This window comes from Sus scrofa, chromosome 14 (genome assembly GCF_000003025.6).
Source record: "Sus scrofa isolate TJ Tabasco breed Duroc chromosome 14, Sscrofa11.1, whole genome shotgun sequence".
Lineage (NCBI taxonomy): Eukaryota > Metazoa > Chordata > Mammalia > Artiodactyla > Suidae > Sus > Sus scrofa.
Window position 1 is genome coordinate 21,299,789 of NC_010456.5, and position 17,888 is coordinate 21,317,676.

Genomic DNA, 17,888 nt, shown 5'->3' on the forward strand with positions numbered 1-17,888 from the left:
GTGGCTGTGGCATAGGCAGGCAGCTACATCTCTGATTCGACCTTTAGCCTGGAACTTCCATATGCTGCAGGTGAGGCCCTAAAAAGACAAAAAATAAAATGAAATCATTTAAAATCTTAACGCACATAACATAATCTAGAGGAAATAAAACATACAACAACTTCAAATTTTAAAGGTTAAATAGGAAGCTAATTCATTATAGGATCTATGGCTCAAACTCAAGGAACACATACACTCCTGAATTTTGCTCTTAAGGTGGAGATTAAGTTAACATTTCAGGTGTGAAGAATTGTATTTCAGGATTTATTAGAACAATTTCTATAACATGATGTTGCAGCTCTTGGATGCTAATTTCAGTGACTCTCCTCTGATTTGATATTTTTAGAGATTAGCACTCTCAAAGCACAGTGCTCTCTTTCACAAATAGAAACAGCCTCCTGGTAATTAAAAATTCTGTAGCTTTCAATAACAGAAATCAATGATAATGTTATCTGCATGTTCTTGAGACGTTAAGGGAAAAAGAATGGTTTCTTTGGCCTATCATGTTACTTTTATAACACTGAAAGCCTACTGTGGAAAACAAAACAAAAACATGATATACTCTTCCCAACAGATTTTACCTTTATAATAATGCTAGTTTCTGGCTGGTTTTACATTTTTTACCTTGTCTGAGGTAATATTTACTAAAGCAAGAGAATATGATTTTTTTTAAAAAAGCTAATTTTCAGCCAAATAAAACCTTAGCTGGATAATCCATAAAGAAGTTACTTAGCTACAAAAGAAAGACATTTCTATTTCTATATTAAAGGAAATTTAACCCAAACAAAAGTTTTAGAATTTTGGAATCAATTTTGTTAGATATATGACTAATATACTTTTATAGAGTTGGAGTGATGGACACTTTGTTTAGGACAATTTTTGCTCTGAACTGTTTTAAATAAATGTCTTGCAAGGCATTTCTGTTCCATTCATTGAGTGAAGATGTATAAATCTAAAACAAAACAAAACAAATAACAAAAAAAAAATTATATTGAAGACAAAGTATGGAATCACAATACAGTAGAAGGCATTCCTTACTAGAAGTTTTCTAGGTAGGAATTAGTTGTACCTCTGAGCATAATTTGCCCTGGGGATGAAGGAGACAGAAGGACTGCATTATAGCTTGATTGGTTTTATGTCATCTGGTTCACAGCTTTCTACTTCCTTAATGAAATACATTGATGGTATCATAGTAAGGGATCCAAGATCAGAGGAATAGGCTAGTTAACTGTACTAACAGGCAAAATGCTTTTAAACTATTTGAAGTATTTTAAAGGTTGTTTTTTTGTTTGTTTGTTTGTTTTTACCTCACCTGCATATGGAAATTCCTGGGCTGGGGATCGAATCTGAGCTGCAGGTGCAGGCCTACACCATAGCTGCAGCAATGCTGGATCCTTAACCCATTGCATCACAGCAGGAACTCCCTAAAGGTAATTTTTAATTCGTCAAGCATACTTGGGTTTATAAGGACATAGGATTTAAATTTTGTTGGGTGTTTACTTGTAAAATTTGATCTGTGTTCTGATAAGTAGCAATCCGTAAGTGATCTCACTGTGAAGTATAGGTCTCAGAAGTTATCACATTCTAGGAAGGAAAAGATAATTTAGAAAATATTGATGGTTATCTAATTATGTGGCAGGGGTCCCCCTTTTTGTAATCTTCAAAGTGGTCTGTCAGTTATTTGTCAGACCACACCAGGACACCAGGATAGGTTTAGGAAATGATAGTCACCAGCTCAGAGGGAGGATCCGATCCTATTTGATTTTTTAAAATAATACTCAATTGGTTATTTTTACACTTTGAAGTTTTGGTAATGAACCTAAACTTTTTGTACTGTGTCCTCAAGTACAGTGCCATTTTCCGCTCTAAGTTATATTTGGAATGTTTTTCTATCATTTTTCGTCTTTAAAAAAAATGTGGTACTTACAGAAATGGGCAGAGTAAGAGTTAAAGTGGTACTACTATGAAGATAATTTACAAAACTTGAGAACACATGTGAAGAACCAAACTCCATCAACATTCGTGTGGTGTCTTATGTGAAAGGGAAACTCTCTGCCAAATAAATATGGTGTGTTGGACAGGAATCAGTTATGGGCTGCCCTGCACAAGACATATATTGATCTTCTTTCTGGAAAGTGAGGATTGGTATGGATATTCCTTTGATAGACAAGGAGGAGGGAAAAGTAGTAAACTGTCAAGATGTTGATATAACCCTGGAACAGGGCTTTCACTTTGATGCCTTTATAATTCAGTTCTCACCGAGGCTCTAACCTGTCCAAACTGGCTGCCACCTGTATCCATACTGCAAGGTGATGGAGGGACCACTGAGGTGGGGTGTGCAAAGAAAGTTCTAGAAAACAGGTTTGTAACTCTTAGCCACTCACCAACCTAGACAACGTGAAAAAGCTCTATTTGGGATTATGGATGGGATTTTTTGGGTTGAGGTGACAGTGTTCTGAGACCTCCCTATGCTGCCATGGAAGCTGAGGTGAAGGGTCAAAGGTTAGGATGTCTTCAACAAGGGGACCAGCTATAGGACTTGAGTTTGTGGAGTTCAGGGACACAGTGACTTTCATGGGAAAAAAGGCTGAAGCCACGACTGCACGGCTACCCAGCTGCTTTGTGTAAGGGGGAGCGCCTAAACTCCGTGGATTTATTCCATGCCAGGGTTTACAGGGGTGGACATGTACGTGTTTGGACTACAAAGTAGGAAGACTTTGTCACAAGTCATTGTGGAGAATCTGGCTCCAAATCTTCCTTCAGGGGTAGTGATGGGACTCTGAGAACAGATAAGGAAGTAACCTTCAGGAGAAGGTTCCTGGCAAGGAGGGGTCCTAAAACTTCATCGTGGTCCCCAAACATATCCTCTATGGCCACAGAGCATCGGTGACTAAAATGCCTGTTGTGCAAGACCAGAGGCACACGATGGGGTTAATACCCCAATAAGAAGATCAGAGCTGAGGCTCACTGTGCAGGGAGGACACAGTGGGCAGGAGCCCTGTGAGCCAGGAGGGTGTCCTCACCAGTCACAGAATCCACAGGCACCTTGGTTTTGGGCTTCCAGCCTTAGCACTCGAGAAATAAGTGCTGGTTAAATAAATGCTACCCTGGAGTTACCGTCGTGGTTCAGAGAAAACAAATCTGACTAGGAACCATGGAGATGCGGGTTTGATCCCTGGCCTCACTCAGTGGGTTGAGGATCTGGCATTGCCATGAGCTGTGGTATAGGTCGCAGATGGGGCTCAGATCCTGTGTTGCTGTGGCTGTGGCGTAGGCTGGCAGCTGCAGCTCTATTTGACCCCTAACCTGGGAACTTCCATATGCCGCAGGTACAGCACTAGAAAGCAACCACAAAAAATAAAATAAATTAATTAAATTAAATAAATTCTACCCGATCTGTGAAATTTTCTCACGGCAACCAGAGCTAAGGCAGCTCCTGATGGAAAGGAGCCTTGTAGCTTTTAGATGAGCTGTGTGAGGATGAAATAAAGGCATTGTATTGTTTTCTGTCTGATAAATGATCCAAGTTTAATAACCTGAAAATGTACATTTAGTGTTTTTTAAAAGTGACTGTTAAAGTATAAATAACAATTTATTCATTTTATACAATCAGAAAAGTTTAAATTTACAATGTGCTAGATAGACAGTCACTTAAAAAACCTCTAAGGACTTGCATCTCACTTTTCACTGAAAGTCTTTGTTTTGCTCTGTTCCTTTGCCCCCCTTTGTAGATTTTCTCCCTCATTTATAGTACTTTATAGACTTTATTAACTTTCTCAGTCTGTATTTCTTTCATTCCCAAAGAACTATCTAACAATGAAAACTGCTACTAATTAATAGCCATTTTGACTACAAATTATAAATCTTTGTCTTTTTTATGTTAAACTTAAAATAAAACTATTCCATCTTTGATCCGTAATCAAGTAAATCCACACTTCCTCTCTCTGATTGACTTACACTATCACCAGTGGGGTTTGTGTAACAGGGGTCTGATAGGGTGATGATTTTATGGTACATTTTGTTGTTTTGAGGACCCTTTGGGGAAAAGTTATGAGGTTCTCCAGCTAACGTGGATGGCTAAGAATTCAGAGGAACTCCATGAAAGTGTCAGTGCTCTGAGCCTCTGATGGAAACCCTTTTACCTCTCTTTCTAAACTTCTTTGTTCTCCATGGTTTACCCTGTTCCTGACTAGGAGGGGTGGGAAGAGAAACATCCATCAAGTTGGTGAAAAGCTGGGACACGTGTCACATGGCACGTGACCAGGAAACATCTGGTGGTTGTTTTCTCTGGACATTGTGGGAAATAAAGTGCAGCCAGTAAACCACCCCCCAGGTTGGTGGATATTTCTTTCTCACTGGAGCAGGCCTAGTGGGGTCTCAATTCATCTTTGTTCCTTGCTTGATGATGGGGCAACTCACTTAAACACACCTGATGCAAACTTTCTAGAGTTACATAGACACTATGTCTACTTGAGTTCTTATGAAGAATGATGAGATACTATGTCAATCAATAATAGCTATTATGAATCCCATTCTTCCTCTTCCTCATTACCACCATTAACTTCAACCTGTAGCCCCACTGAGGTCTTAATTGTTCTGAGAGTTCCATGGGACACTACCATTTGCAAGAATCAGTTTTATATCAAATGAAAAATGCTAACTTCACTAAGTTGTGAAATGAAAAACTTTTAGTCTTTTAGGTATCCAGGTATATTTATAATGTTTTATATTTCTCATATATCTTAGAAATTCATAAGAAAATATTATTGACCTAAATTTTTTATCATATGCAACATTACCAAGTCGATCACTGAGCATAACAGTGTTCAAGATGGTATAGATTTTTTCTGATCAAAACCAGGCAGGAAAAGCAAGATCATCTATATTCATCATGCAAGTTTGGTGTTTAGGATACTCAATTTCCTTCAGTGCCTAAAGGGATAATTATAGCATTAAATGCATATGTTAGGAAAAAAGAAAGTTCTCAAACATTCAGCTTTCACCATAAGAAATTAGAAAAAAAATAGAAAATTATGCTCAAAGCAAGCAGAAGATAGGAGATGATAAAGGCAAGAGTAGAAATCAGTAAAATGAAAAAAAAAAAAACAAAGAAATAAATGAAATCAGAAGCTTGCTTTTTGAACAGTAAAATTGGTAAACCTCCAGCCAAACAGATAAAGAAAAAGAAGATACAGGCTATAAACATGAAAATAGCTAAGGTCATCACTACTCAAAAACGCTGAGAACAATTCTGTTCACATAAATATGACAATTTAAATTCCTTGGGAGACAAAAACTATCAAGACTTACTAAAGAAACACAACTAACTTAAAGAGCCTGATATTTATGGAGGAAATTGAGTGTATAGTAATTACATCAACAAGAAGAACTTCAGGTATATAGTTTCACTGGAGATTTTTACCAACTATTCAAGGAATAAATAATAACCAGTTTTACAAAATATCTTATAAAAATTGAAAAGAACATTGTCTAGCTCATTTTATGGAGCCAGAATTGTACTACTACCAAAAAAAATAATAATTGCAAGGAAAGAGAATTACAAAGCAGTGATCCTTGTTAATACAGATGCAAAAAAGTCCAACCTAATATAAGTATGTCCAGTATAGCAATATAGAAAAGGAATAAGGTAGCATGAGCAAGTGAGGTTTATTCTAAGAATGCAAGGCTGATTTGACATTCAAAATCCAATCAATTTATTTCGTCATACTGGAAACACAAAGAAACTAGAACAGCCAAAACAGATTTGAAAAAGAAAAACAAAATTAGACGAATAATGCTAACCGATTTTAAGAATTATTATGAAGTCAGAGTAATAATGAGCTTGTGGTGTTGGCTAACATTCCAGAAACTAAGATCAATGGGACAGAATAGAGATGCTAGTAGTAGAGCCACATAAATACAGGCTAATAATTTCTGGCAAAGTTTTTAAGGCCGTTCAATGGAGAAAGAATAGTTTTCCCAAAAATGGTGTTATAAAAAGTGAACATTCATATGAAAAATAAAGGTGACCTACACCTCACACTTCGTACAAAAATCACACGCAACTTGATCATGTCCTAAATAGAAATGTTAGTCTGTGAAATATCTAGAAGATCTGCCTGACATTCGATACGTCAAAAATTTTTAGACAGGGTGACAAAAATGCAATCTATAAAGAAGAAGAAGATAAATTGAACTTTGTCAAAACTAAAAATATCTGCTCTCTAAAAAATGCTGTCAACAATGAAAAGACAGGTCACAGAATAGGAGAAAATATTTGTAAATCACTTTTTTCATGAAGGCCTTTTTTGTTCCAAAAAATATAAGGGACAATAAAAATAAACCAAAAAACACTATTTTTTTTAATTAGGTAAGCATTATGAATGGATGCATTTGCAATGAAAGTGTAGTAAATAAGCATATGAAAAACTATCAATATTTCCATGAAAAATGCAAAGTAAAACTACAGTGAGCTATTACTGGTTGGAATGCAAAATTGAGGGCCACTTTGGAAAAACAGTTGAGCAGTGTCTCAAAAAGTTAAAAATAGTCTTGCCATATAACCTGGCAATCCCACACCTAGTTATTTATCTAAAAGCAGTGGAAACTTATCTTTACTTAAAAGCTTTAACCTGAGTGTTCACAGAAACTTTATTTGTAATTGCTAAAAGTTGGAAACAAGCTAGTAATCTTCCAAACTAAATGGATAAACAGACTATGGTACATCCATTCAAGACTGCTTGTATTCAGAAATAAAAAGGCAAAATGGTTGATTCATGCAACAACTTGGATAAATGTTAAATGCATTCCATGAAGTGAAAGAATTCATACCCATGGTGTTTTACAGTCTGTGATTCCATGTACATAATAGTGTAGAAAAGAACTATAAGAAGAAAAAATAGATCAGTGTTTGCCAGGGTTTGGGGACTAGGGTCTTGGTGGACTGTAAATAGGGAGGGTGGAGGCTTTTGGGTAACGAGAGTCTCTATAAGGAGACTGTGATTGCAAACTCATACAACTCTATACCACCAAGGGCGTGTTTTACCACGTTTGAATTTAAACTTCACAAAATCAGCTATAATGTAGGTAGGGGACTCCGATAGGAAGCACAGATTTTAGCTGACCGATCTGTCTAAATTGTACATGAATCTCGTAACCACAGTAAAGGGGACTGGGACTGGGAGAAGGGACTGGACTGTTTGACAGGAAACTGTAAAGCTAAGGATGAGAAGAAGCCAAACAATGTCCTCTTCTTAGCAGAGCAGGTTCTCACAGGGCTGTGGCTTAGCACACTTTAAACTACATGTATGCTAAACACGTGAGTGTGTATATTTTAGATATAAATAGTCATGGTTTGTACTGTGTGAGACAGAAGTAAATGATGGAAAAGGCTGAAGTGTGGGGGCTGGAATAGATTGCAGGTATCAATATGACAATAGGTGACAGCTAAAGGCAGAGAGCCATCCCACAGGCACTATTATAGGAACCAGGTGTGTAGAAGGGCGGCACCTGCCACGTCTGTTTGGAACAACCCCTCTTTGTGTCCCACTGTCTCTGCACAGCCCAGCAAACTTTTGACTACCAAACACTCGCTTTTCCATGCCTGTGGGAATTTGCTTCCTCTCCTTTGAGGTCCCAAACCACTACCCCCCGACATCCTCTTTTGTCCTTAGTTGAAGATGATGAGCATTTCAGCCATTTGGGGAGCGAGTGACCTGGTTTTCCTGGGTCTCCCCCCTATATACATGGTATTAAAGTTTTGCATGATTTTCTCCTGTTCATCTGTCTCACAACAATCTAACTCTTTGATCAGCCAGAAGAACCTGGTAGGGTAGAGGAGAATTCCCTCCTGACAGGGCCTTTATTTAATACTTATTTCCCTCTGCTAAATAAAGTAACATTTTCTAAAACTATTCCCATCTCTGAAGTGTTCAGATTACTCCAAATCAGTATTATACATAAGAAAACGACTGGGTCCACTAAGTCAGGAAATGCGAAGTCACTGAATGTCTGGAAGGAAGACTTGGCCAATCCACATACACAGTCTGGAATAATCCCCCTGTGCACAGTGTAAGGAGCAATCCCACTATGTGTATATCTGGAGCAGTCCCACTACATGCAGTGTCTGGAATAATAGGAATAAGGACCACAAGGGGCCGAGCTCTCCAAGAGCTTCTATTGGCTGGTAATTTGCAATAGATTCACTTGTGACCTTGGCTGCATCAAAAATTCCCATTTCAAAACCAGTAATTCATGTGTCACTGAGGGTTCACACTTGTGACCCTTTTTTGCTTTGAAAGGACTACTGCACTCACTCTGAATATTTGCTTTTTTATATACGAGCTACATGCTTGATTAAACACACAGCAGTTGGCACAACAGGTGATGAAAGGTACACAGACGATATGTGGCCAAGGTACTAATGCCTCTGTCTTTCTGCACCTTGTCTGCCTTTTCATTTACCCTTTAAAACAATGCCATTTGAGACTGGCAGGTAAATGAAAGCTTAGAAGAATGTGTACATACATTTAGTACCGCTAGAGAATTGAGCAATACTCAAGAAGATGACTGTTGTGATGACAAAAACATGAGTCACTCAACTATAAAATATAATATGAATCATATATTTTCTAAACCACTACTAATAGACATTTTTTAAAGCAATGTGTCTTCTGGGGTTAAAGTGTTTTTTTTTTTTTTAAATAACTTGAAATATTTCTGCAATGCTTTTAGTTTTCACTTTAAAAAAAATAGCACAGGTGTTGCAATTGAGCGAGAGGATGGGAAAATACATTGATATCCTGTTGCCTTATTACAAAGTGCCACAAAATAAAGTGGAAAAGAAATCCAAAGTAGCCATGATTTCCACTTGATCCATATTAGGACCGTATGTAACACATTGTCTTATTACAGGTAGCCTAAAGTACATTTGTGTTTTGTTCATGATACATGTATTTTCCTGGTTCCTTCTAGCATAATTACCAGGATGTCTGAAGGATATGTGTAAATGTGTAATTGAGAAGGAATATATCCACAACGTGCTGTGATAAGATGCGATGCTGGCCAAGAGGATGAGTCTTAAAAAGCAGTCTTTTCTCCTCCTTGAATGAGAAAGTCATGTCCACAGCTCTAAGCAGCTTTGTGAATTCTTGGAGACAATTTGAAAGAGGCTGAGGTAGGGATATTGATGGAATGAACTCTGAAATACTTAAAGTTCCAGTAATCAGTTCTTTCTGGTGAATCAGGTTGAGTACTTCTGATAAAAAGGAATTGCTGCCGATAGCGGGAATCTGTGGTAGATAAACGGCTGGGTGTGGGTCTGGAGGCAAAGCCCTTTAACATGTCTCTCTATCTGCTTTGTTCCTTTCCCCTGATCCCACAAGCTCATGACTCACTAAAATAACTCAGGCTCACTGCTGATTTCTTGAGTCTTTAATCCTGTGATTTGACAAAAGAAATATAGTTTTTGAAAGTGATTTGTGATAAACTGATGAGTTTCTTCTTGTACTGTTTGTTAAGTGGGTTGATTAATTACAAAAAATAAAATTAAAATCTCGTTAACCATACGTTTTCTGTTAACCTGGGTTTTACAACTCTCAGTGCTGTTTAAATTTGCTGTGGGTTCTGGCTTTACCCTTGCTTATTTAAATGAGCGCAGCGTATTAACATTAGTAGAAGTATAGTGTCAAAACACCTTTCCAGGGTAATTTTATAATCATCCAGAAACCTCTAGATTTAAAAGAAGTCAACATATCCAGACAGGCCTGTCAGAAAGCTGTCCTGTCATCCCCAGGCTGTGATCTGTATCCTGTAAGCACTTTGGAAAATGGAAACCATCCAACAACTTTAAGCTTTGTATTATTGTTCTTGCTGTCATTGTAAATATATGAACTTACCAACCAGGACCAAAAGCTTGCTTGCAAACTATTCTTTGCTGTTTTAACCTCCTGCTCTGAAACTAAGTCCAGAATGATGGTGTTCCCTACATCAGTTTCAGTGGGATGCACGACTTTGACAATGGTAACCACTGCTGTGCCCCCGTTACCCAGAAGTTAGAGCAAAGACAGAAGTGGGGGACCAGTAAGAGGCTATTGCATGAAGTTGGACAATGATGATGAGGGCTGGGCATCAAGTGAGTATGTGGTGAATGTCCGGCCCAAAGTTATATAAATGGGTCATCATTTGTCAGGTGTGACAAAGGGAAGATGAGGGGTAACTCTGATACTTCAGTTTTTGCTTTTTTTCCCTCTGACCTAAAAAGAGGACAGAGTCTTCACTGCCTGAGTAGACACTTGCTTATATGAATCTGGGGTTCAGGCATAGGCGCTGGGTTGAGATGTACATTCAGAGAAGACTCTGTGTACACACTGTAATTAAAACCATCATCTTGGATGCAAGGACCAAAGGCGTGGCATTAAAAAGAGGAAAGTTGCCAAACTTTAGTCCTGGGGCATTGTTCCTGGCCCAGGAGACCACGTGGAACCACATTCCTGCATGGAGGAAGATAAGATGAGGTGTGAGGATGAGCCTGGTGTGGGGTGGGTTCTGGTGAAAGACAAGCTAGGATAGATCCAGAGGGATTTTCAGATGGGGATTGGACATAATGAGTTCAATACACTTGGGAGGACTTTTGCAGTACAAATTGAGATTTGACAATAACTGGTGAAGGAAGTGGGATTGTGAAGTTTCTTAGCATGGTAGAAGCTTTTTACAGATAAAGCTATGCTGAGATTAAGCGATGATATTTCCAACCATGAAACTTTGGATGTTGCTCAAATTTATTCGTAAATGTGATGAATAATTATACACACATATAGGAGTGTGTGTGTATTTGTGTAAGAGCAGCATTAGTAATGGGTACAAACTTCACCTCCTCTCCAGCAACAGGGCACCCAGGTGGGGAAAGCTGGGGACTCTGTGTTACTTGGGGTCAAACTTTGGCACTGTTGTGTCATGAAACTGGTACGGCTGGCTCACCTTTTCAGGTGGTCTTTATGCTCCAGGTCTTTTCAGTGCATTCCCTGCCTCTTAATTCTCAAGAGATTGTTATAGCACAGGTGCTGTTTACAAGTAGGAAAATAAAGGTGCAGAAGGATTAAGTCATGGTTCTCAGTCATGGATCCTCTGGGGCAAACCTGGCCCCTGTTGGTTCAGCTTTTATTCTACAGGCAGGCTTGCCTGCTCTACACCAAAAGCAATCTATCCCTGTTAAAAGGAGTTTTAAAAAATTAACAACATGCTTACATATCACTGCAAGGAAAGAGTTACTGCATTTAATTTTCTAGTCCAATCTGTATTAGTTCAATAGAGGCTCCAGTAAAAGTGGAGGCCATACCAGCATGATTGATAACTCTGTGTGAAGTTCAGACAATGCAGTCTTGTGATAGTGAAACACAATCTAAAGTATGAACAACCTTTATTAATATTTGTTCAGTAAGTCATATTGTAGATAAACAGTCAAAATCAGATTTCTGGGTTAGGATTTTTCTCTCAGGAATCCTTTTCAGTAGGAAAGGCCTGTTTTCAGAATGATCTTGCCTCGCCACAGCTTCTGCTACCAAGGGCAACCAGGCCAGCCTGCAGCCACTCCAGACTGAAAGCCAGTATCTCCTTCATTACCTGCAATCCACTGCCTTGCAGCTGGCACTTACTTCTGGCAGTTGGGCTGAAAGGCAGAAAGTCTCGTCGCCCACGCCAGACATGCCTCCATCACTGTGGTTGGGCTTTGCTGCTGTTCTGGGGGCATGTTTGTGAGTAAGGGCAGCTTTGTGGGGATGCTGCTGCTCATTCTCTCCTAATGCAGACGTTTAACCTCTTTGCTAATGAGGTAGCACAACCCTACTTTGGCATGTTTAAACCTCTCTGTTGGGGTAGAAATGGACTTAGGATCCCGTATCACCAACTCCTTGGCTTTTCACTCCTGGAACAAGCATTAACTTCTCTAAGCCTCAGTACCTTCATGTGGAAAATGGGGATGATTGTATTTTCCTTGAAGGCTATGGAGACTAAAAATAATACATGTAAAACCACTGTGCAGAACGTCTGCAGCCTCCAAGAATAGCACAACCCTTGCATGTTAAATGGCAGTCTTATAAAAAGATTTGCTCGGACTATTAAATTAGGCAAGGCATGCAAAACCTCTGGATATTTAGTAGAGACTCAGGAAATTTTAATAGTAATAATTTCCCTCTATGTAATGCAAAAATGTCAATTCAAGTATGGAATATGCATTGAATATATTATATTCTTGTAATATTCCTATGATTAACTTTTCTCTGCTAGTCAGTAGGTATGAGAGAAATGGGAAAGTTAAAAGGAAAAGGACTAAATTTTCCTAAAGGCAAAAAGGAAGGATATAACCAAGTAAAGGAAGCTGTAGTGAATAAAATACTGCTGTACAACAAAGGGAGGAATCAGTTGATAACAAAATGGGACAAAAACAGCCAACAGTTTCACTAGAAGAATCAGGGCAATGTATTCAAATGAGGTGGCATATTTTAGTGGATAAGAGCTGGAGTTGTAATGACAGAGATAACCTGATTTGGATCTTGGCTTGAGCAAGTTTTTTAAATACTCTACAAGTGAAATTCCCTCCATTCTAAGAGGCATATAATAACATCTTCCTGAAAGGGGATTTCTATCTGGCTAATTAATAAATCAACATAATTCCAAGCTTGCCAAAATCAGATTTAATTAAATCTCACTCTCAACAGACAATTTTACAGTTAAGCACATAAGTAAATTGTTGATGTGCATCAAAGGTGAATTTACCTTCTTAATGTAACTATCCCACTTAAATCACCCTAATCACTGAGGGTCATTTAGTGCCATATTTCTAGGAAGTAGTTTTAACTGTTTGTATATGCTTATTTCTTATAGAAATGTAACTACCTCTCTCTGATTCTTGCCTCTTGCTTGATTTATATTTAACTTTTCTATATTTTGTAACCGACAGTAATGACTTACTTTAGTGGCTTTCAAAAATCGTCATGCATTGATACCCAGTGGGTGAATTCAGACGTCATATATACTGAATCAGAACTGCTGAGCAGAGGTCCCGAGAGTCTATTTTTAACAAGCAATCCAGTCAATAATTATCCACACTATGAGATGAGAACTTCTGCTCTCTTGCCAGTGGAAGAATTTATCTTTTGCTTAAGGACACCAAACCCCAAATGGAGAATAAACAGATGAACTTGACCTCAAATACTGGTCTCTTGAATACCAAGTTCTTACCAATTGGGCCATATGATTTAACAATATAAATAATTGCTCTAAAATATAATAACATTAATAAAACGATTTCATCATCAAAATTTGCTGATAGTACAGAAAAATTAATGTTTATTTCTGAAAAAGATGATCAAAATACTTTAAATGATTGTTTAGTTTGCTCAAATCCAACTCTTTAATCTCTGATATTCGCTATCTACTCCAGAGGCATAGTAAACCATTACATTTCTTTAAAAGCTTATCATTGGTAACTTTTAATAATCTCTCAAATATAATTTAAATATTCTATAAATGTTTATTTTGATAAATTGACCTATAAATGTTAATATAAAACCATACATACCACACAGAATGTAGTATCAGTTACTTTCAAATAATTGTACTTGAGTGAAGAGAAAGGGAGAAAATTCCTATTCATTCAAGTACAGTTTTTTGAAGCAATTAATACTATATTGGGAGAAAGCAACAACTTTTTACAAATTAAATTGTTTACTGTACTGGCCTAAAATCACCTAACAACTTTTATTTCTATAGTGAAAATAGAACTGCCTCACAGTTAATAAGACAATAAAGTTCCAATTGCAAATGAGATTCTGAGATCTTAAGATACAATTAAGATTCTTGAGCCAACAGTGATGGAAAGTTACCACATTTTAGGTTGTCACTCAGTATTTGAAAAGCAATATAAAGTAAATAAAATTTTCTAGAAATAAATACTTTTTAAATGAGTAAATAACATTGTTACTGTGGCAGAGTTTAACCAAATAGTTATGTTGTGGTTTTCTGCATAACAACTTTGCCTTAAAAATAAAAGACTTCCTGAAAGCATTTTTATAATACGGATTTTAAAAATTCATCAACACATAACACGTGTATAATTCCCAAGGCCAGGTGAAATGGATATCTTTTAAAATAATATATGTTTAGGAGTTCCCGTCGTGGCGCAGTGGTTAACGAATCTAAGAACCATGAGGTTGCGGGTTTGGTCCCTGGCCTTGCTCAGTGGGTTAACGATCTGGCATTGCTGTGAGCTCTGGTGTGGGTCGCAGACGCGACTCAGATCCCGCGTTGCTGTGGCTGTGGTGTAGGCCAGCGGCTACCGCTCCAATTCGACCCCTAGCCTGGGAACCTCCATATGCTGCGGGAGTGGCCCTAGAAAAAGGCAAAAAATAAAATAAATAAAATAAAATAATATAATATATATTTATATAGCTCAGCCTCTGTAGGCTCTTCCAAAGTTCATGGACCATTGGAACCACTGGATCAAAGAGATGCAGACAAGGGAAAAAACTAACATGACTAAACTGAGTTTTATATTTGCCTAAATTCAACAGGTAATTATTCAAAAATAAACTGTATTTTCTGAAGATATTATAGACTTAAAATAAAACAATCAAGTTTATTTGTAGTTTCTTATAAAGAGAAATAAACATGGAGGCAAACAAATCTTGTTATAACTTCAGGTAGAATTCTGAGTCAGCTTACTTATAAAAGGAAGGGGTCATTAAATTGCCTCTATAGAATAACACATTGTTTTAAAATTAGCATGCATTTGACATTTAGTAGTATTAACTTTAATAGTTACATTGAACACCTACTAATTAAAACTTCAATTATAAATAAAACTTCAGATTAAGGAAAACACCAATGTTTCCTGTTGAAAATGTCAAGTACTGCAAGTGAAATTTTATACACAAGATTCAAATCTTCAAAGACTGGAAAGTTTTACTGAAATAACCATTATACTTACATAGTCTCCACAAAACATTTTGATGACAGTGATTAACTTCAGGGCAGAGCAGGTTTTTAGTATGTGATCAGTTGAATAGATTTCTTTTGCTGTGTAGCTAGAAAGAATTGAAGATGACTGTTCAATCAAATTGAAGGCTGTCTACTGTTCACCTCAGTTGCTCAGGTAAGAAAACCAGGGTTGGTTCTGGACCCAGCAAGTCTCAAGGTCCAGTATTTATCCTGAGCTATCAGTCCTAGTGAGTAGGCAGAATTACTGCACAAAACAAACAAAGCCAGTAGCCTAATCCCTGCGCCCATGTTGATTTAGGAAACATAAATTAGCGAACCAATGAAAGAAGGGTAATCTTTTGAGAAAGCTGGTGACTTATGGAAAGTAAGTTGATTAACCACGAAGTTAATGATTTATTTTCTGCTAATGGACCTTTTAACACCAGACTCATGTATTCAAGCCCCTAGCTTCATACTACCAGTTGCTAGGTTTTATGTGCATCTTTACCATTCTCTAAACATTTTAAACTATTACATGTATCTCATCTTACATTAAAAAATAGTATATTTAGGACAGAATTGATTACCCAGCAGGAAAATATTCTTTGGAGAAATATATTCACCAGCATTTTCACACTTTCATATATATTTTATTTTAATATTTAACTTTATTACATTTTAAGGAAACAAATTTTAAAAATACCTTCAGTGTCCAATATATGGTTAGGAAATATCTGTGCTCACAAATTTCATACATTATTCCAAAATCACAAAACCAACGTGTATTATATCATTTTACTGCCGCCTGCCCTTTAGTGAACAATACAGTGTTCATTCAGTCTATAAAATGCTTAAAAGATTTTGAAGACAAATTAGGGATAAATCTTGGTTGAAAGAATAGAAAATAATAAATATTAACTAATCAGCATCTGTTACCTGTGACTATTTCTCCGCCCCAATAAACCTGACATTAGAATGGGAATAAAAGTCATTAAGCAGGGTGTTTTCATATATGTTATAAGCAGAAAATGTCTGATTTCTGCAGAGTTCAATTTATAAGAGTCTGATTAACCTAATAATATACTTGGTACCATGAAAGCTATAAAGAAGCATGCCTGCTTTTGAGGAAGTTATAAATTACACAATGTACATGTAAGTGTCTGACTTTGAGTCCTGTGTTTTCTCTGTAGATTTAGAGAGCATATAGTAATTACTAAGTAATAGTTATATGTATAGGATTCAAAATTTAAAAACAAAGGAAAATGAGTTTGTCAATTAAAATTCTTTATTTCCTTTTTTGTGATTTTTTTATTTTGTGATTTTTTTATTTTCCAGTGTTGTGTGTAATTACAGACTAAATGTGACAAAATGAATTAAAAATTGTTCAAAAAATTGAAACATATTTTCCTTAAGTATCAGATAAATGAGAGAAAAGAAATTTGATAAATATTCCCTAATTTCCCACCAGATATTATTACAGATTGCTTATTTTTATTCATTAAATATTTTATTAATAAATAATAATAAATAAATATATATGTATTTTTGTCTTTTTGCTATTTCTTGGGCCACTCCCGTGGCATATGGAGGTTCCCGGGCTAGGGGTCGAATCGGAGCTGTAGCCGCTGGCCTACACCACAGCCACAGCAATGCGGGATCCGAGCCATGTCTGTGACCTACACCACAGCTCACGGCAACGCCAGATCGTTAACCCACTGAGCAAGGGCAGGGACCGAACCTGCAACCTCATGGTTCCTAGTTGGATTCGTTAACCACTGCACCACGGCAGGAACTCCAAGTAATAATAAATATTTTATTATTTAGCTTTTTTAAAAGTTCTGAGTTTGAAACAGATGTCTGGAATTTGCTAAAGGTTACTTTCTTTCATGAATATTTGTTGTTTTCTGTACATTTGTTTCATTTTATCTGAAATAACTCATTTTCTATTTCCATGGAAATCATATTGTATTTGTTATTTCATTTTACAATTATTTAGTATATATATATATACACTTAATTCTGTGACCTTGCTAAGCTGACTTGTCAGTTTTGCAGCTCTTCTGTAAATTTCTAAGGGTATTTTTCAAATACATTCAGTTGAAAAAGTAGGCTCACCCTTCCTTTCCAGTCTGTATGTTTTTAAACAAGTTTGTTTTTCTTATCTTATTGGCTAGGAATTTTGCATCATGTGGAATAAATGGGCAGTCTGGCATCCTAGCCTTTCATGACCCCTGGAGGGAGCACCCTGGTTTTCCCCACTAAGTGTGTTAGCTGCTGGTCTTCAATAGATACCTTGTTAACTTGAGGAAGTCGCCTTTCACTTGTGGTTTACTAACAGGTTCTCTTTCTTGTCCTGAGTAATTAGTGGATTTTTGAAATTTTTTTTCTGAAACTATTAAGATAATGCAATGGATGTTTTCATTTTATTAATATGGTGAGATATCAATTTATTTCTGGAAAAGCTTTGCTTGGCTATTGTATGTAATATTTTTAATATGTTGTTGAATTTCATTTCCTAATAGTTTCTTTAAAAAATGCATCTAATAAAGGGTATGATATTGGTATTTTTTATGATGGCTTTGACTCACTTTGTTCTCAGAGTAAGAACTGGTCTCAGAGAATGTGTTGGGAGGGATTTCTTTTTCATCTATTTGCAACGGAATTTGTGTAATGTTAATATCATTTGTGTAATATATTATTTATTTCTTCAATATTTGATTGATTTCACCAATGAAGCCAAACTTGTCTGGAATTCTTCTTGTAAGTTTTATTTTTAATGGATCTAATATTAATAGCTATTCAAATTTATATTTCTTCTTATGTTACATATTTCTCTTAGGGGATTTCAAGTCTTTTCTTCCTAACATCATGTGTGA

General features: G+C 36.7%; 1 protein-coding gene across 1 annotated transcript in view; it reads right to left on the bottom strand.

Annotated features, from left to right (window-relative positions):
* ANXA10 (annexin A10) overlaps nucleotides 1-15,472 on the bottom strand; it is a 66,241-nt gene extending 50,769 nt beyond the window's left edge. The window contains exon 1 of the mRNA XM_003359068.3: nucleotides 15,023-15,472. Within this exon, the coding sequence (XP_003359116.1) occupies nucleotides 15,023-15,040 (18 nt within the window). The 5' untranslated portion in view covers nucleotides 15,041-15,472. The remainder of the gene's footprint in view (nucleotides 1-15,022) is intronic.